A 21,009-nucleotide genomic window follows, 5' to 3' on the forward strand; every position below is an offset into this window, starting at 1 on the left:
AGTTAAAAGAACAGATGAAGAACCCTCTGCAGCAACTTCCTTTAGTTACCACTGTACCGGCTGCAATTACCGATTCACCTTCCTCCCTCAAAATATGAATTTGTAAGATTAACCATTTTGAGATTGTTTTCCTGATCTTGGATCCCCCCAATTGTGGACAATTATAATAATGTTGATGAGAGAAAATGTTTTCTTTTTCCTTATATTAATTCCTGTTTTTCCTTACATTTATGTGATAAATGTGAATGTGATTAAGTAAAATGATAAATTAAAAAAATAAATAAATAAAATATGCAAGCAGCTCTGGAATTCTCTATCAAAACGCCTGAAATCTACGAATAATCATCTAGAATTCCGGGAAAAAAAAAAAAAACCCTAAAAACTCACCTGTTCAAGAAGGCATACCCCACGGTATCTGACTTAAACACCGAATAATGAACTATGGCATTTTAATCAGGAAACGGACAGTTCTCAACCCCGACGCATGATCACACCCTAACATTTTGTCTGAATCACCCCAACCTATTTACCGATACGTCTTTACTGCACTCGTCACTGTAATAGTACCCCTAAACTGTATTTGTTCACACCGGAGTCTGTAACCACCTCTCCGGGAACTATGTAAGCCGCTTTGAACCTACTAGTAAGTGGGGAAAGGTGGGATACAAATGTAACAAAAAATAAAATAAAAAAATAAATGGTAAGTTCACGGTGCAGGTCCTGTACCGTTTGAGACACTCCTTATTAATTCTGCAGGTCTCACCTTCGTGGCCTCTGATACAATTATTCTGAGGATGAACCATCTACCAAAGATAATCTAATTAAAGCTAATAAATTTTTTTCCAGGCATTTATTATCTGATTAGAACTACCTTTCCACCCCAGCAGACACGTGCACATACCATATGGATTTTGAGGCCAGAGGTATGGCTCCTCCCTAACTCAGATTAACATTCACGCCAGTGTTTAAGTACAGGAGGTGAGCGGCTCTCCAATGCATACATACATTAAACCTCTACAGCATGGCTGCCAGCAGACTGTCACTAGCCTCTCCGCTCACTCTCCACCTTTACTTCTGAAGTGGAGGAGTAGCCTAGTGGTTAGTGCAGAGGACCTCGATCCTGGAGAACTGAGTTCAATTCCCAATGCAGCTCCTTGTGACTCTGGGTAAGTCACTTAACCCTCCATTGCCCCTGGTACCTGAATATATGTATTTATTTTGTAGCATTTGTATCCCACATTTTCCCACCTATTTGCAGGCTCAATGTTGTTTACATTATTATTCCATAATGCGATTGCCAATTCCGGAATGAGAAATACATAATTATAGAGCAGGTGACAGAGTGGATTAGGCAATCAAGTAAAGAGAATTCATTTTCGTAATGAGAAATAAAAAGTATTTTATTTATTTATTTATTGCATTTGTATCCCACATTTTCCCACCTCTTTGCAGGCTCAATGTGGCTTACAGAGTTTGGTTATGACATAATCATTCCATGATATCGGATACAATTAGTAATGTACAAAGATTAGGTGAGGGAGGAGAGAAGGAAGGTGTTAGGCAAGATATAAGTATTATAAGATATAAGTATTAGGTTAAAGTTCAGTCGTGATAAATTAGTTTAAACAGTCAGCGATTGGGAGTTCCGTTTTGTGCCGTTCTGGTGTGAATTTTGTTCTCTGGCATTTAGGATGGATCATTGTGGTATGCCTTATTAAATAGGTTGGTTTTTAGTAATTTTCAGAAATTAGTTATGTCGTGTGTTGTTTTTGTGGCTTTTGGTAGTGCATTCCACAGTTGCGTGCTTACTTAGGAGAAACTGGATGCATATGTTAGCTTAAATTTTAGTCCTTTGCATCTGGGGTAGTGGAGATTCAGGAACGTGCGTGATGATCTAGTAGAATTCCTGGTAAGTCTATGAGGCTTGACATGTACACCGGTGCTTCACCGTGTATGATTTTATGAACCAAAGTGCCGATTTTGAACGTAATACATTCTTTTAGTGGGAGCCAATGTAGTTGTTCTCTTAGGGGTTTGGCGCTTTCATATTTCGTTTTTCCAAATATGAGTCTGGCTGCTGTGTTTTGGGCAGTTTGGAGTTTCTTATTTGTAATAATTGTAAAATTATTATTCCGTTACTATGATTGCTTTGATATTCTACGTACCCATCTGTATCTATATTTTGAAATTCTTATCCTATAATGTGTACATGTTGCTATAACATTTTGTGAGCCATATTGAGCCTGCAAATAGGTGGAAAAATGTGGGATACAAGTGCAGCAAATAAATTTGTTCTTTGCATCCGGCATAGATGGCATTGCAGTAGTCTAGTTGGCTTAGTACCATTGATTGTACCAGGCTGCGGAATGTTTCCCTTGGGAAGAAAGGTTTTATTCTTTTGAGTTTCCACATTGAGTGAAACATTTTCTTTGTTGTGTTTTTCCGCATGGCTTTCTAGTGTAAGGTGTATATGTAAACCACGTTGAATGTAGTTGTGGAGTGTGGTAGCCGTGTTAGTCCACTCTTAAGGTTATCAATAGAAATCAAACAAAATAAAACATGGAAAAGAAAATAAGATGATACCTTTTTTATTGGACATAACTTAATACATTTCTTGATTAGCTTTCGAAGGTTGCCCTTCTTCCTCAGATCGGAAATAAGCAAATGTGGTAGCTGACAGTGTATATAAGTGAAAACATTCAAGCATTACTATGACAGTCTGACAGGGTGGGAGGATGGGGGTGGGTAGGAGGTATGCATGGGGACATCAAAGCATATCATTGATATTCTAACAGGATGGGTGTGGATAGGTGAGGGGAGGGTGATCAATAGAGACATACAGCTTTATGGTTTATAATGGGTTAGAAACCCCAGATCCTTGTTAAGTCCTTTCTGTTGGGTGTTAAAATATTCAATCATTCTGACTTCAAAGGTCTTACGTTCTTGTATGGTTTTAAAGTTACCTTTGAGGATTCTCACTGTGAAGTCACTGGTGCAGTGTCCTGGTCCTGTAAAATGTTGCCCAACAGGTGTGGGAACCCTGCTGGCACCAGTATTGTTCATATGATGTCTATGTAAATTGAATCTTGTCTTAAGCATCTGGCCTGTTTCTCCAATATAGCATCCTTCGTTACATTTTTTACACTGAATGATATATACCACATTGGAAGATGAGAAATAGTTGTGAAAAGCTCAGAAAGGCAGTATATGTATATCAAGTCCCATTTCCCTTTCCCTTTCCTGAGGGCTAGAGGAAATCCATCCATCCTGGCTATCGGGTAGGGATTGCAAGGTGTATGATCCAGCACACATTCATCAGCTCTGTTCTCATTGGCTGACCCCCTCCTCCGCTTTCTAACCCTTCAAAGGTGAGCAAGTGGGTGGAAAAAAATTAAAAGACTGAAGATCCATTAGGTTAGGAAAGGAATGCAGGGAGAGAGCATAAGCTGTTTGTTTTGGGGTGCTGATTTTGTAACCCTAACTATGGGGGGGGTCCTTTCACTAAGGTGCGCTGAAAAATGGCTTGCGGTAGTGTAGGCGCAGGTTTGGGGCAGGCGCAGAATCATTTTTCAGCGCACCTGTATAAAATGCTTTTTAAAACACAAATGCGCCTCATGTTCACATCATGAGCCTGATAAAATATAATCCCCACGCTAAGTAGATAAGTGTTGCTATACTGGAACAGACTGAAGGTCCATCAAGTCCAGAATCCTCTTTCCAACAGTGGCCAGTCCAGGTCACAAGTACCTGGCAAGATCCTAGGAATAAGCAGTGGATTTTCACAAGTCCTTCTTAATAATGGCTTATGGGCTTTTCTTTTAGGAAATTATCCAAACCTTTTTAAACCCTGCTAAGCTAACCACTCATTTACACGCTAAATGCCTCAGTAAAAAGCAGCCTTTAATTTTTTTTCCAAAACACACTTGTGTTATCTAAATATCTGAATGCCAAAGGAAGTTTATTCCATTCAGAATGTGCCCCCACTGAAAATGCCCTCTCACCTATTTCATCCAAGTAACCTGCATGGAGCGGCAGTTACAACCCTAACCGTACCCTACCGGGCCATTGCTGGTTTTTTATCAGCTGTCATCCACCCTCTGAGCCTGCCAGGCTTCAAGGTGACAAACTCTGTGCCCCACAGATTCAGCTAAGCTGTGCCCACACTTTCTACATTTATCCATTTGGAGTTGACAGAGTGACAGTCAGGAGAAGAGGATGCTGGCTTCCTGCTTTCACCCTTCACCTGCTCTGTAACAGTCAGTCTCAATCCCCAAACCTTCTGCCCTACAAGGCACATTCAGGGTGTGTTTTTGTCCTTTCCTTTTATATCCAGTTTTGTTTTGCAAAAGGCAAAAGACTTAACCAAGTAGGCGAAAGTGGGAGGCTGACAAAGGGACAGGGAGGAGCCGTTATTACCTAACTGAGTTTCTCTGTCTCTCACTTCCCAGAACTTCTGCAACAGGTTCCTTGGATGACCATTGGTTTTACTCCTGGTGAGTGCTAAAACTTGCTGCCTGACTGACCACAGTGGGTTCCTTCCAGCACTCAGGACTGGGACAACAAGCTTCCCAGCATCAGGGCTGAAGGTGTGTAGAGTGATCTGGGAGACAGATAGGGAGAGGGACAGTGACAGGGAAGGAAGCAGCTCAGCTGTAGCAGTTGTATTATATATACACGGATTAAAGGGAGGATGTGGTGGTGGTGGAGATCATTGAAGGCTGCCTGAAATCACAGAGAGAGGCAGCGCTGGGGAATGGAGAGAGAGGGGAGAGGTGGAGAGAGAGAGAAAGAGAGACAAGTAAATGCAGAGAAGGAGGAGAGAGAGAACTCTGTTCCAAATATTCTCCAGATCTTTTTTTTAGTAGTGTTATATCCAGTGCATTTTTTTTCTAGCCAAAAAGGTGCCGGTACTCAAATGCCAGGCCACCCTTCAGGGGTGGGGTGATCACCGAGGGACCCACCCCACAATAGCCAGGCCCCCTGCAACCAGTCACAGAACCTATGACAAGGCAGAATTGGTGTGTAGAGCCTGAGCTCTTTCATTTAAAACTTGGGGACCATAGGTCGATTTTAGCAGACAATGGAAAAGGTGCCAGTACTCAGTACCCCCGAGTACCCCTCCCAAAAAAGCCCTGGTTATATCTGCATAAATTAAATGAACAGCACCATTTATTTATTGCATTTGTATCCCACCTTTTCCCACCTATTTGTAGGCTCAAAGTGGCTTACAGAGTGTGGTTATGACATCATCATTTCGTGTTAACAGGTACATTTCTTATACTTTGAACGTTGGTAAGAGAAGATAGGCATAGTCGTTACATGATAATAAGTACAATTATTACTGTTTAAAGATTAGGTAAGGGAGCATAGACGGAAAGTGTTGGGTAAGTTAGAGGTGAGCTGTGGTAACTGTGTGATTTGTTCAAGTAGTTTGTAGGCTATGTATTTTCCTTGTAGGCCTTTTGGAACAGATGAGTTTTCAGGGATTTGTGGAAGTTAGTTAATTTGTCAATAGCTTTCATGGATGATCTAAGTCCCATGAAGGAAGGAACCCATATGCATGCCTAAACCGAAGAGAGATTCCTCTCGTTCCACCTACCTGTCCCATTCTCTTCCCTTTCATGGTACAGAACCTCAAGGGATGACAGGGGTGAAGAGGGGAGGGTGGGGCGGCTCACACTGTGCTTTCAGCCGCTGATCTGCTTGTCTCTTCAGGTGACTAAAGTCTTGCAGAGGCTTCCAGCATCAGCCAGATAAGCCTCCCATTTCCTCACTGGTGCAGCCCGTGGGTTTTGAGAACCCTGCCTGGCTCCTATCTGATCTATGGAACACAATTGAGGTAGCCACTCGGGCAAGCCGGAGGTCAGCTCTACGCTGTGCAAGGTAAGGTGAAAGCTCAAGAAAGACCCAGAGACTATGAACGTAGAAACGTGACGGCAGATAAAGGCCAAATGGCCCATCCAGTCTGCCCATCCTCTGTAACCCCTAATTCTTCCTGTTCCTAAGCGATCCCACATGCTTTTTAAATTCTGGAACAGTCCTCGACTCCACCACCTCCACCGGGAGGCCATTCCACGCTTCCACCACCCTCTCAACCTCTCTCAACATCCCAGAAAGACCAGTGCATAGGAAGGGGGAGAAACCAAAGGCTGAATTGTGAGACCCCCCTCTCCATACCAACACAGGGGTTAATAGGTAGACCAGGAATAAATGAGTAAAAGGTTTAGAACTGGCCTGGTTCAAGGGACAAGTTTTGCTTCAATGTCCTCTCCCCCACAAACCAGTAGCTCCCTCTCTCTTTCAAGCCCCCCCCCTGCCCCACACTGCTGGTGATTAAGGGTGGCAAAATCCCAAATCCTGGTCCAGCATCTCTCCCTTCCCTCCCTCTCCCCACCCACGGTGGGGAGGGAAGAGAAAGTGAGAAATGTTGGGCCGGGATTTTGGTGCCCTGTATCACTGGCACCCCGAGCCAGTGCCTCACCTGGTCCGTAGGGTGAGCCGGCCCTCATGTAGGGGTCTCTCCATGTCCTTGGTCTATAACAAGCTTGTCCAAGGTCAGTCCTTGAGGGCTGCAAAAAGGCCAAATTTTCTGAGTCTCCCTAAAGAACATACATGAAGAGATTTGCATGTCATTTACCTCCACTGTGTGTACATCTCTTTCATGCATATTTATTAGGGATATCCTGAAGATCTAGGCTGAACCTGGACTTGCCTGGTCTCTAATAGTGATTCAGTTAGTGGGGTGTTGCTCAGGATTAACTCAGACTCAGCCATTGGGGAGCAGCAAGGCACAGCTGCATGCAAGACCAAACAATAGACCCTGACAGCTGCCCAAATGCACAAACCATCAGTCTGTTCTTTACCTGCAGGAAGGGTAGACAGTTTTCAAATAGCCCATTGACCTGGATAAAATGGCCTTTGCAAATTGTCCCTCATTATGTAGATATGATCCTCTCGGTTAGTGCAGCGGACTTTGATCCCGAGGAACTGGGTTCGATTCCCACTGCAGCTCCTTTTGACTCTGGGCAAGTCACTTAATCCTCCATTGCCCCAGGTACAAATAAGTACCTGAATATACTATGTAAACCGCTTTGAATGTAGTTGGAAAAACCACAGAAAGGCGGTATATCAAGTCCCATTAACAAGATTCCAGGCACAATCTCAAAGAGTAGCAACATTCCACTTAGAACCCCAAAGAAAAGCAAGATTCCAGAATCCCAAGGTGTAGCCTAGTGGTTCATGCAGCAGACTTCAATCCTGGGGAACTGGGTTCAATTCTCACTGCAGCTCCTTGCGACTCTGGACAAGTCACTTAACCCTCCATTGCCCCAGGTACAAATAAATACCTGTATATACTATGCAAACCATTTTGAATGTAGTTGCAAAAACCATAGAAAGGCAGTATATCAAGTTCCATTCCCTTTCTCTCTACATATAATGTATATATCTATGTTATTTGAATGTTCTACTGTGTTTTGCTTGTATTATTCTGTACCAAAAAAGAGGCTTTGCAGGTCTGCAGCACACAGCAAGAAACAGAACACAAACCAGACCAGGAGTCCAAAAAATCCTTTATTCAAAAAGACCTGACGTGGCCATGTTTCATCAAAATGGCTGCATCAGGGTTGAAACACTAATAAATAAACATACAAATTAAAATGATATCTAAAATACAAATCATAACAATAAACAAATATGAATCATGCATAAAAGCTAGAAAGCTTACACCGTAAATGTATGCACTGTGTGAGTATCATATACGTTATATGAATGTGCTTCCGGGATGCCAATTACAGTATCATTCATATTCTGCTGACACATCGTTTTTCTGTCGTACGATTGCTTTACAGGGCTGTTCAATGTTTATATTTCTGATACCGTTTCATGTTTTGCCATCTCCAAAGTTTACCTCACTGCTTGTATTTATTCTTATATTTGGTCATTTTACTGTTGTTATGCTGTTAACAAAATTTGTAAGTTTAGACCCCACTCTGGGTGAATCTCTTCAAAAAGGCAGTTAATAAATCCCATTCAATCAGTTAATTAATTTAAAAAAAAGTATGATGTCCATTTTGCAAAGGATTACTCTGGAAAGGCTGATGTTGGGGTAATAATAATTGTTAAGTTTAATTTTTAAAAAAATCTCAGTGGGGGAAGGGGCTTGAGACTTGACAGTTAATAGTGGCAGGGACAAAACAGAAGATTATTTAGAGTGCCTAATACTCTTGCAATGACCCTGCCCAGGTTTCAATGTCTCCCCTTGTGTTGTTTATTTATGTGCAAATACTAAAGAGTGCAGGGAAGGGCGACGAAAATGATAAAGGGGATGGGACGACTTCCCAATGAGGAAAGGCTAAAGCGGCTAGGGCTCTTCAGCTTGGAGAAAAGGCGGCTGAGGGGAGATATGATAGAAGTCTATAAAATACTGAGTGGAGTGGAACGGGTAGATGTGAAGCGTCTGTTCACGCTTTCCAAAAATACTAGGACTAGGGGGCATGCGATGAAGCTACAATGTAGTAAATTTAAAACGAAACGGAGAAAAAGTTTCTTCACTCAACGTGTAATTAAACTCTGGAATTTGTTGCCAGAGAATGTGGTAAAGGCGGTTAACTTAGCGGAGTTTTAAAAAGGTTTGGACGGCTTCCTAAAGGAAAAGTCCATAGACCGTTATTAAATGGACTTGGGGATAATCCACTATTTCTGGGATAAGCAGTATAAAATGTTTTGTACATTTTCGGGATCTTGCCGGGTATTTGTGACCTGGATTGGCCACTGTTGGAAACAGGATGCTGGCTGGGCTCGATTTCCCAGTATGGCAATACTTATGTACTTATGAATTTGGTAGATAAAACAAGTGAATTAAAGAAACTTTCGGGTGCTAATTCCCTAGAAATATTACTTTGTCTAGGAATAGCCTAAGTGCTATTTATATGGTATATCAAATCCCATCCCCTTCCCCCTTTCACTTACGTTGTGAGTTGCCATTATTTATGTATTTATTGGGATTTATTAACCGTCTTTATGAAGCGATTCACCCATGAGTGCATAGTGTGGGACAGATATGATAATGTGTGTTTTCATGCTCTTTCCAGCCCACAAGATGTCCACAACTGCCCCCCGAGACACTGTGCCCCCAGATGGAGGCTGGGGCTGGTGGATTGTCCTGGCAGCGTTCCTGATGAACTCTCTATCCTATGGGATCATCCGTTCAGTGGGAGTTTTCTTTGTGGAGTTTGTCCAGTTTTTCGACAAGTCATCCGGGGAGGTCTCCTGGATCTCCTCCATTGCCATCGCAGTGCAGCAATTTGCAAGTGAGTTCTTAAGTTGGGGGAAAGGAAAAGGGGAGTGAGAAGCACAGCCTAATTGCTATTATTACATTTGTACCCCGCGCTTTCCCACTCAAAGCAGGTTCAATGCGGCTTACATAGTAACAGGGATTGCAGGATATTGATGAGAAAATAAAAGTTAAATATAACAGAATAACAAAAGGGATAGGTAGGTAGGGAAGGACAGGGGTGAAGGAGTAGGAGAGGGGTAAAGAGGCAGAAAGGAGATGGGTACAGGATAAGCAAATGGAAATTTTGGACGAGTGTTGCAGTAGAGGTTAGGCTGGTGTTTCTTATGCAACAGGATCGCTGTTTTGTATTGCCCAGATAATGTATCCATCAGGGGCATAGCCAGACCTTGACAGGAGGGGGGGGGGGCACATTTTGGCCCACCTCCCTGCTGCCACCCTCCCCCGCTGCCACTCGTCGCAGCTGCCACAGGAAGTTGGCTTGATACCCCGGAGGACTTCCTGGATTTCATATCAAACCAGTGGCATAGCTATGGGGGACCACAGGGTCCTGGGCCCCCTCAAAGTGGCTCCAGGGCCCCCAGTTTGGCCGGTGGGGGTCCCCAATCCCCACCAGCTAAACTGTTTGTCCCACGCTGGTCTTACATTGCTGGCGCCCTTTCCTGCTTTCAGCGCCTTGCACACTCGTTTTAATGAATCTGAGCAAGCGTGCACGGCGCTGAAAAACAGGACAGGGCACCAGCAATGTAAGACCAGCATGGGACAGATGCCTGGTGGGGGTTGGGGACCTTCGCCAGCCAAACTGGGGGCCCTGGAGCCACTTTGAGGGGGCTCAGGCCCCCGTGCCCACCCCATAGCTTTGCCACTGGTATCCACGTGAAGTAGTATCAAACTTAGAACCAAGTTCTGTCCCAAAACCAAACTGAAAGTGTGTTATGTAGTTACATACAAGTAGAGCGTAATCATTCATTCCAACTGTAGACATATTTTCGTCAAGGTTCCATGAACGCACACACAAAAGAATACCAACCAAGATTTTTTATATACTGTAGTCAAAAAGTACATGCAGTCTCTTCTGGACTGGTTGGGCAGGTGGCCAAGATTTCAGTATATCTCTAATCTCCTGGAGTTCTCTCTACTAGCTGTATTCAGGCATGCTTTTTCTTCTCTTGCCTACATGACTTCAGGTCCCATTGGTAGTGCGATCAGCTCACAGTACGGAGAACGGTTAGTGGTGATGGGAGGAGGCATCCTATCATGCTTGGGTATCCTGCTGGCCTCGTTTGGAAACAGTCTGTTACATCTCTACCTTGGCCTTGGGATGCTTACAGGTGGGTAGCAAATGAGCAAAAGCAACCAATGTCTCAAATACACAAAAGACCGAATGATAAGCAGAGGATGAACGAAGAGGGGTAGATTATGATGGATGGGAGTAGAATGAGTGGAGGGGAGAGAAGATGAAAGGGCGGATAGACAGGGACAGAAGCGGATGGATGAAGAGTGAATAAGGAAAGATAGATGATAGCAGCTGACATGGACATGGGGATGAAAAGAGACAACATGGTGGGAGATGGAAGGAGGAGGTAAGGAGAAACAGGTGGTGGTGGATGGATGACTAGACCGATGATGAGTAATAACTGAATGAGGATATGTAGAAGATGAGGGTGGATGAATGAAGAAAAGTGCATAGAAAAACGACTGGAAAGTGAGTTTCAAAAATATTAATTTGGATGTTTTGGTGAGAACATCCAAATTAATGTCACTTTTTAGATGTTTTTCTCTTTCGAAAATGAGCCCCATAGTAAATCTTATCACTTCGGATTCCACGTATCTATCTTGACCTGGCCAGGGCAAAGCATCGGTTAAGTGGGATGTGGGATAACGGACATCAACCCAACTTGCATTGATGTACAGAGAATGTAAAATAGCTCTTTCTTTTGATCAGGTTTTGGCTGGGCGCTGGTCTTCACCCCGACAATGGGCATGATTCCCAAGTACTTTACCCGTCGCCGTGTCCTTGCCTTGGGCCTGGCTCTGACTGGCAATGGAATTTCCTCTTTCCTCTTCTCACCATTCTTCCAAGTCCTGATTGATAACTACAGCTGGCGGGGTGCCCTCCTGATTCTGTCTGCCATCGTGCTCAACCTCTGTGTGTGCGGAGCACTGCTCCGACCCACGACATTGCAAGGCAAGGTTATCAAGGAGTCTGCAAAATCTGAGGATGCCTCCAGGGGCCAGCTGTGCCTAAGGAAAATTTCTTCTATCTTTGACCTCAGCTTGTTCCGAAACCGTGGATTTGTTGTATATACAATAGGGCTCCTTTTCATAGGTACTGGATATTTCGTCCCCTATGTGCACCTGGTACCACATGGTACAGACCTAGGCCTGAGCAGCTATGAGGCAGCTTTTCTAATGTCTGTCACGGCCCTGGCAGATGCAGCCATGAGACTCATTTCGGGCTGTTTCGCCGACCTAAAGCTCCTGTCATCAGCGCAGCTCCTGTTCCTGTGGAACACCTTGACGGGACTCAGCCTGCTCATGTTGCCCTTTGGCGAATCCTATTTCAGTATCATGGCCCTGGGAACCTTCTACGGATGCAGCGCTGGCGGCTTCGCTCCCTTGATCTTTGCTGTGGTGCCTGACATTGTGGGGGTCTCCAGAGTGACAAATGCCATAGGGCTGTGCCTGATGGTCATGAGTTTTGGGGGGCTACTGGGTCCCCCTCTTTCAGGTAAGAAGGAAAATGGTGCAGCCACAATTAATCTCTGATAATTTATTTTATTTATTTAGATTTTGCTCACACCTTTTTCAGTAGTAGCTCAAGGTGAGTCACATTCAGGTACTCTGGATATTTCTCTGTCCCAGGAGGGCTCACAATCTAAGTTTGTACCTGAGGCAATGGAGGGTTAAGTGACTTGCCCAAGATCACAAGGAGCAGCAGCTGGATTTGAACCGGCCACCTCTGGATTGCAAGACCAGTGCTCTAACCACTAGGCCACTCCTCCACTCCATTCCTTATGTGTACAAAGGCTATTTGTAGGGGTCTGTATTATCTATTTAGACAATAATGCTTGATCTAAGCAAGAACTTTTGCTTTGTGAATTAATCCTGTCACCATTTGCCAGAGGTTGCAAAAATACAGTTTCATGTAGCAGTGTGTATTATCTCTGCAATAAGATAAGAGAGAGTTGCTTCAAGTCACGGAGGGAGGGGGGCGCTATAGCATCAGGGCAAAAGTTTAAAAACACTGTTATGGGGCACTATCAGATCTGAGCCTGCCATCGTTGTTCCTTAATAGATGTGCAAAGGAAGCCAGAGTGTTCAGCAGTGGTGTACCCCAAGGAACAAGGGGACTGCTAGCTGACCCCCCCCCCCCCACTCCCACACACAAAATACAGCTAGCAGGGGCCTACTCTAAAGTTACGGCAGCTCCAGGCATGTGCTGGCCCCTGTGACAGGGATGGTCTGCCGATAGCCGTGTGCATTCTCCGGAATGAGCGTGTAGTATTTGCACGCTCTTTCCCGATAGAATGCACGAGGGTTAGCACACGTCCTTCTGTCAGGAAAAGCGCTAAAAGTTAGGCCCCAGAAAACTGGGCGCTAAGCTAGTATTCTGGAACGGCAGAATTGCGCCAAATCCGTTATAAAATACTAGCCTAAGTCCGCAGTTATGCGCCAAACTTTAGGTGCAATGACATATGCCCTGCCTACGCCTGACGTAAACGGTGGGGCCTAAGCGCGGCAGTTGGACGTGTAAATGCAACTGTTCTCTAAAGTGCGCAGGAGTGTTCGGAACGTCCCTGATACGCCCTTGCCCCTCCCACATTTACGTCCCCCCCCCCCCTTGCATTTGCACACTGTAGTCCTTAGCCCAGTGTTTCCCAAGTCCGGTCCTGGAGCTACCCCCTTGCCAGTCAGGTTTTCAGGATACCCACAATGAATATGCATGACCTTGATTTGCATACACTGCCTCCATTATATGCAAATATCTTTCATGCACATTCACTGTGGGTATCCTGAAAAGCTGACTGGCCAGGGGGTAGCTCCAGGACCGGACTTGGGAAACACTGCCTTAGGCGCTCAGTTTACAGAATGGGGGCGTAAGTCAGTTACACGAGCCGTTGCTAATTAGTGCTTGTTAATGCCAATTATTGGTTCTTATCTTCAATTAAGTGCTAATTAGCTAATTATATTACATGCGGAACTAACCCTATTCTATAACTGGGTGTGCAAGAATTGGGAGGAGGGGGGTAGCAGTGGCGTAGCCGCAGGTGGGCCTGGGTGGGCCGGGGCCCACCCATTTAGGGCTCAGGCCCACCCAACAGTAGCACACGTTTAGCGGTAGCTGGTGGGGATCCCAAGCTCGGCCAGCTGAAGACTTCCCCCTAATGGTAACAAAAACGCTACTCTCCACGATACCGGCACCTGCGCATGCTCTGTTTTCAGCGTATGCCTGCTGCAGACTGCCAAGGTGGAAAGAAGCATTTCCCCGCCAGCTGGTGTATTTTTTTTGTGATGGTTGGGATGGGGGAGAACACTTGGTGCCCACCCACTTCTTGCCTAGGCTCACCCAAAATCTGTTGTCTGCGTTGTGCACTCTTAATGACATTCGTTTCCACCTGAAAAAAATACCACTCAAACTCAGAATGAAAACTTTCTAGGTGCCCGTCTCTACCCAGAGATCGTGTTGCTGGAATTTACTTTTACTGGTGCCCCCACAGCCCTGCAGTTGTTCCCCTCCCCCCCCCCACCCCCGGTAGTTGTCTATTCTGCCTATTGGTGAATCCATCCCTGAGTCCAAGGGCTGATCAACCAATCGGAGAGGCAGGATCTTCTGATTCATTATGTTCTCACTCTCAACTTGCAGGATTCCTCCGCGACCTCACCGGAAACTTCCAAGCCTCCTTCCTGCTTTGTGCCACGTTCATCCTCTTGGGCAGCTGCATCTTGCTGGGCCTCCCGTCTTTCTTTTCCTGTGCCTCCTCCGCCTGTCTAAAGAAGAAGACCCCGGATCCCCTGACGCCCGAAGAGGATCCCCTGTCGTCCAGTGCCTTGATCTCCAGGTCTTCCACAGACCACTCCCTCCGCTCATCCCAGACCACTCGGCTGTCCACCGTCCTCTCAGACAGCAGCTGCTAAATTTCTGCAGGTGGCATTTCACAGATCTTACTTGATGATGACATCTGCTGGAGTACAGGGGTGGGGGGTGGCTCCGAGACCCACCTGCACCCCTATCCTGTCGGATTAACTTTAGTGGTCACTGCTACTGTGGCTTGCTTTGTGGTCTCTCCTGCCCTCTAGTTTACAGACCAGTGGAGAGTAGCAAAGAAGGTGGGATCACTTCAAAAGAGCTTTATTATTATATCTGTAGCCACTAATAGACTAGAAATAATCGATGAGAGGTGCTTTTAAGTGGTAAGAGGGCCTCTCTCAGAGCCATTCAGGGTTGGATTTCTGTATAAGCTAGACAAGCTACAGCTAGGAGCCTCACACTTCACTTGCGTGGAAAACTATTAAACTTAAAATGTACTTCCTGCTTAATAGAGGGGAGTGGGGGCCCTCTTAAATGTTACAGGTTAGAGGCCACAATATGCATAAATCCGGCCCTGGAGCTATGAATATATTGCAATCACTGTGAGATGCTCTTATGAATATAAGAGGCTCTCACACAGAGCCAGCAATACATTAGAATTAATGTGAGGCAGTCTTATAGGAATAAGACAGCCTCTTGCACAGCCATTAGGATGTTATAAACAAAGTCAGATACACTGGCACAAAGAAGGTTGGAGCGGTCAGGACAAATTGTCTCAAAAGAATACAAAACAAAAACAAACAAAAAAAAACCATCATTCACAGTAAGGCTGGGACAATGTAAGATAAGATATTCAGAAGGAAGGTGATAGTCCCACAGTTTGTAGACACAATAATCTCTTCTCAGTCTCCAGCTGACTTTCTGTGTGTGTTTCTTCGGTGTCAGGCACTGCTCGGTGGGAAGTCTTTCTCCACCTTTCCTCCCTCCATGTTTTACTGTGAAATGCAGCACCTACCACGACAGGAACGGACCCCATTCTTAAGCCAGGGTTAATGGCAGAAATTCAAACTGAAGACACCCAAGCGAAATATCACAGAGGACCTCCAGAAAAGGGTGGATCCATTGCAGAAGATCTTGAGAGTGACTAGAAGTGGTCCCCTCTCCACCTGGATGTTAAATATAACGTCAAACTCTCAGATCTACCGCTCTTCATAATATTGAACTGTAGAGCTCTGTCTCTCTCGTTCTCTTTGCTTCTCACCAAGGGTGCTGTCCCAGAACGCAGATCCCCTCCCTCCCTCTCCCCCCCCCCCCCCACACACTTGTGTAAAAGTTGCAGTAAGTACCAAAACACTGCTGGGGTTATGTGTCAATATTTCTCAGTTTCTCATGGGGTGCTGAGGTGTTTCCGCACTTTCTTGATTCCTTCTGGACTCAAGGTTGCAGACTCTAAAGTAAAAGTACAGGATTTTGTTCATGTCACAAGCAGAATCACATTCCTCCACTTTATCGCTTCAAAGTTATTTCAAGGACCATGATTTTTTAAAAAAATAAAAATGTGCTGAAGAACCCATCACTCCGTGGATGGCCTAGATTGAAAAGAGGGGGGGGGAGGGAGAGGAATGGGTTACGCACCCCTCTCCTCCCTCCCCCAGTAACTGTGAATAACAGCCTACGGTGCTGTAGCCCCCCCACCCCCACCCCGGTTCCAATTCAACTGGACACCTAAAGAAGCACAAGAAACTTCTGCACCAAGGATTTCCAGCTGGCTCCATGTTTGGAAGACAAGTTGATCCAGTTCTGGTTTTACTACATATAATAAATGTAACAGCTTTGGTTGTGCCACGGAAAGGTGGCAGATCAAATTCCCATTACCTTTACCCTTTTCATCGTATGTCCAGGTCTGTCAACTTGCCCAGTTCCAGGAGGGAAATTCTGGGCCAGTCCTGGATTTCTGACAACCCTAAACTGGTTCATTATGAGACTTGCAACACTGAAGTCACAGAGGGGAATCAGAGACCTTGACTACCGCATTGCTTTGGGATGCGAGTTCTAAATCAGCACCGGCCACAATCTCCCTCCTGGAACTGGGAAACTTGGCAGATCTGCATGTCTGGAACACTAGTTTTTGATTTTCTTGGTGTAAAAGTTCTATTAAAAAGCGCAACCGTTGAGGGAATAACTATGAGGTCTTTTTCTGCATATGTGGCTAGATACCTGTGTAAAAAGCTATTACAAAATACAGGCCTTGTTAGGAAGATGCACATTTTGCCACCTGGTGTAGCCGAGGGCGTGGTCTGGGTGGAGAGCGGGCGAAGTGTGCTAATACACATGTTGATAATAGAATCCTTTAACCGACATGCATACATGTCAGCTTTACGTGAACACGTATGTCTGCATTTCAAGCCGCTGTGCATGTCCGCGTCTGCATATGAGGGGTGATTTCTGCCATGTACACTAACATTTTACACATAAATTTCTACTGCATAAAATTATAGCAAGTGTAAGTTGTAGTTTAACAGACTATCAGAGGTGATCTTCCACTGGGGAGTGACCCCTATTTTGAAGGTAGGTGGAACACCTTATTTCGTCATCAGTCCGACATCATTCTTAAATTTTACAACTTTTATAACTCATATAATTATTGTAACTTTATCATAACTTTCTCATAATTTAGAGAAACGAGTTCCAATAATCATCTTAATTTCTTCTTACAATCCAAAAAATTCAGATTACTTATCTTGTATATCTGTATAAGTGGGGATAAGTGCTGACACGTGTTTCGCCTTTGCTGTTTCAAGGCTCCCCCCTTATTTTGTAATGTGGTGCATATGCATAATTGTTTTGGGTTTACCAAGATGGCGGCAGCTGCTGCATTGGGGAGACTTAAAACCTTAAAATTCAGATTACTTATCTTGAATATCTGTATAAGTGGGGATAAGTGCTGACACGTGTTTCGCCTTTGCTGTTTCAAGGCTCCCCCCTTATTTTGTAATGTGGCGCATATGCATAATTGTTTTGGGTTTACCAAGATGGCGGCAGCTGCTGCATTGGGGAGACTTAAAACCTTAAAATTCAGATTACTTATCTTGAATATCTGTATAAGTGGGGATAAGTGCTGACACGTGTTTCGCCTTTGCTGTTTCAAGGCTCCCCCCTTATTTTGTAATGTGGTGCATATGCATAATTGTTTTGGGTTTACCAAGATGGCGGCAGCTGCTGCATTGGGGAGACTTAAAACCTTAAAATTCAGATTACTTATCTTGAATATCTGTATAAGTGGGGATAAGTGCTGACACGTGTTTCGCCTTTGCTGTTTCAAGGCTCCCCCCTTATTTTGTAATGTGGTGCATATGCATAATTGATTTGGGTTTACCAAGATGGCAGCTGCTGCTGCTGCATTGGAGAGACTTAAAACTCTCCTTGGGTGGAGTGGGTGGAGACCAGTTTCAGCCTTGTGACATCATGCCGACTCCTGTAATCAACCCTTGACAGTCCTGCATTTCTGACCACCCCATCAGCACTTATTTCAATGGGCAGGCTCATGCACTACAAATTACATTACTTTACATTACATTACATAATTGCTTATATTCCACATTAACCCAGTCAATTCAGCACAGATTACAGAGACAAAGAAAAGTGGGGATCGCCCAGAGAATTACAAACAACGCCTTTCACTAAAAACAATTAAAATCCAGTAAAATGGGCAGGATCAGAAACTACAAATCCCACACTGCTCTGGGATGTAAGTTCAAAAGAAGGACTGACCAAAAAACCTCCAGTCTGGAACTGGGGAAACTTGGCAATTCTGCTGGTGGCCAGACTATGGGGCCATATTAGTGGGTTCTGAAAGGATCCCCTTGCCAAGGACTGTCACTGCAATAACTGTGACAAGTAGGAAGGGGATATAAAATTAGGAAAGCCCATTGGTAGTGTGAATGAAAGTTCATGGTGCTGTAGCATGACAACTCTCCTCTGCTACACAGACTTGCAATCTCCAAAGTGACCATGAGGTGGTAGCATCATTCCACAAATCTCACTCTTCTTTCCCTCTCCCCCTCCTCCTCCTACTTATCATTTCTATAGCGCTACAAGGCATATGCAGCGCTGTACACCATACACAAAAAAGACAATCCCTGCTCAAAGAGATTACAATCTAGATAAGACAGGCAGACAGACAGAACAATTAAGGGTAAGGGAATAAAGAGGTGAGGATAAAGAGGACAGGGCAAGTGAGCAGTGGTTAGGAGTCAAAAGCAGTGGTAAAGAGGTAGGCTTTAGTTTGGACTTGAAAACGGCCAAAGAGGGGACTAGACGTACAGGCTCGGGAAGTCTATTCCAGGCGTGAGGTGCAGCAAGATAAAAGGAACGGAGTCTGGAATTAGCAGTAGAGGAGAAGGGGACAGATAAGAGAGATTTATCTACAGAACTGAGTAGTCGAGGAGAGGCGAAGGGAGAGACAAGAGTGGAGAGGTACTGGGGAGCGGCAGAGTGAATACACTTATAGGTCTCCTTCAACCCTTTATTATTTAATCATTTAAAGGGAGCTTGAAGATGTGAATGTTTTCTCTTTGGGCATACAGGTACTCAAAAGTGGGAAATGTCAAACACAGAGCTAAAAGGAAATAAGCACATTCCAAGGATCACACAGAGAATCTACAAAGGAGGCAGGGGGTAAGAAACAGAGCTGAAGCAGCAACAGAGACAACCTATACCTGGTAGAAAGTTGCTGGCAGCATAGGTCACAGATAGACATTCTCTCACCACAGTCCAGCTTTTGGCCAACATCATGTTTTTTTGCCATGAAGATAAAAAGATATGATGATAAGTGCAGAAGCTCCATGTCCTTTTCTCTTGCCATGGTGATAACAAGGTGCTTAATAAATCCTAATAAATAAATAAATGTGTGATATAAACAGAGAGACAGGAGAACTCAAGCTGGGCTGAAGGATAAAGGGAAAAATCTTCCGCTTTCTGAAGATATAAAAGTGACCATCTCTGGGAAAAGATGACTAAAGTATAATGAAATAATTTGTAATACAACAGTCCAAACCCCATCCTTTCATGTGAATTTTCTTTTTTTTTAAGTTACAGAGGTTCAAATATGGAACTTTTGCAGACTGATTATGGACCCATGGCATGAAAAATCAGCCATTCGCAACATTTTGGATCCGTTACTCTAGTCACCTTTTCCTAAAGACGGTCACAAATTATTGTTATTGGTCTCTGCTCTATAGAGCTTACAACCTGGTCACGAGAAACATACATGACAAGAGAGACTCTGGGAATTTCATTTAATTGGACCTGGAGTTGAAGCTGGCCTGGTGGCTCTGTGGCAGTGCCGTGGACTGCCAGAGGTGAAAACATCTGGCTCTGAACCCTGAGTTGGGTCCTCTGCTCCCCAAGTGGACCAATGATGTTGAAGCCTTCAAAAGTGGAGGGAGGCAGGGTTGCTTTTCAAGGGTAACACCCACTGCATGAATGGGGGACACAGGATTACAGGGTTCCAGAAGGAGCTCTTATGTGTGACCCCTGCCAGAAGGGCTGTCACATCAATGCCCCGACTAAGGACCCCTTTTATTAAAGCTTAGCATGTGGTAAATACGAAGAAGCCCATGGGCTTCTTCATGGGCGTAGTTTGACAGTTTCATTTGGGAGGGGCAAAGGGTGGAGCGTGTCTCTCTCCTGCCACCCCCGCTACCTCCCGCCGCCGCCTCTGCGCTATTCCCCGTCACCGCCGCTCCCCCCGCTGCTGCCGCCACCACCACCACAGCACTGGAGTCTTCCAGTGGCGCCCGGTATCACCCTCCCCCGTCTTCCAATCCCCCGAGCCTCCGGCAGCCTCAGCAAAAGCGGCACGCACGCTGCTTTACACCTGCCCCGGAGGCCCTTCGCTCTCCTACAGCTTCCCATCTGCACGGGAATAGGAAGTTGAAGGAGAAAGAAAGGCTCCCGGGGGCAGATCTAAAGCAGCGTGCATGCTGCTTTCTCGCAGAGGCTGCCGGCGGCTCGGGGGATTGGAGGAAGGGGTGGCAGCTCGTCTCCCCCCCCCCCCCCCCACCAAACTACGCCCATGGGCTTCTTAGCATTTAGTGCATACTAATTCCATTAGCGACTTCTAAGCTTTAGTAAAAGGGCCCCTAAGAATGTTGGGGTGGGCTTTCTTTTTTCAAATAAAATAGGAGGAAAATCCTTAGGTAGTTGTAAATGAAGGCTCATGGCTCCAGATCCAAGCTCTGGATCCAGCTGAGCTGGAATTACAAGCGAGCTGGAGGATGCCTGCTGCGATTGCACTGCTTCTCAAAGGACCTTCACTGGACCCTCCCAACCCTGCTCTCATCCCAGATCTCCTCCCTTTCACATCCCATCTGCTCCAATGTGCCATTCAGGTGAAAAGGGACAGACTCACTCGAGAGTATTCTAAGGAATTACTTCTTTATGGATAGAGTGGTAATTGAGAGGAATGGTGTCCCAGGGGAGATGGTGGAGACGAGGACTGTATCTGAATTCAAGAAAGCTTGGGCCAAGTACAGAGGATCTCTATGAAAGAAAATAGGTCTGTACAGCTTAGTAGATGGCACGGATGGGCAGACTAGATAGACTACGTGGTCTTTAACTTTCTGAGAACTTCTGAGAGAAGAGGACATTTCTCTGGGTAAGTGAACATTATTTTGTTATG

At 45.1% G+C, this 21,009-nt stretch overlaps 1 protein-coding gene across 2 annotated transcripts; it reads left to right on the forward strand.

Moving 5' to 3' along the window:
* Positions 1–4,466: 4,466 nt before the first annotated feature.
* On the forward strand, positions 4,467–14,689 carry LOC115457819 (monocarboxylate transporter 13-like). Of its 2 annotated transcripts, none has more exons than XM_030187444.1 (6): positions 4,467–4,493; positions 5,716–5,883; positions 9,093–9,311; positions 10,483–10,626; positions 11,241–12,026; positions 14,163–14,689. In XM_030187444.1, exons 3-6 carry the CDS (start codon positions 9,101–9,103, stop codon positions 14,432–14,434), a joined length of 1,413 nt encoding a protein of 470 aa, XP_030043304.1. In that variant the 5' UTR covers positions 4,467–4,493; positions 5,716–5,883; positions 9,093–9,100; the 3' UTR covers positions 14,435–14,689. The 2 variants fall into 2 exon arrangements, with proteins under 2 accessions (XP_030043304.1, XP_030043305.1); XM_030187445.1 differs by having other exon boundaries at positions 9,101–9,311.
* Positions 14,690–21,009: the final 6,320 nt, after the last annotated feature.

This window comes from Microcaecilia unicolor, chromosome 14, assembly GCF_901765095.1.
Source record: "Microcaecilia unicolor chromosome 14, aMicUni1.1, whole genome shotgun sequence".
Classification (NCBI taxonomy): Eukaryota; Metazoa; Chordata; class Amphibia; order Gymnophiona; family Siphonopidae; genus Microcaecilia; species Microcaecilia unicolor.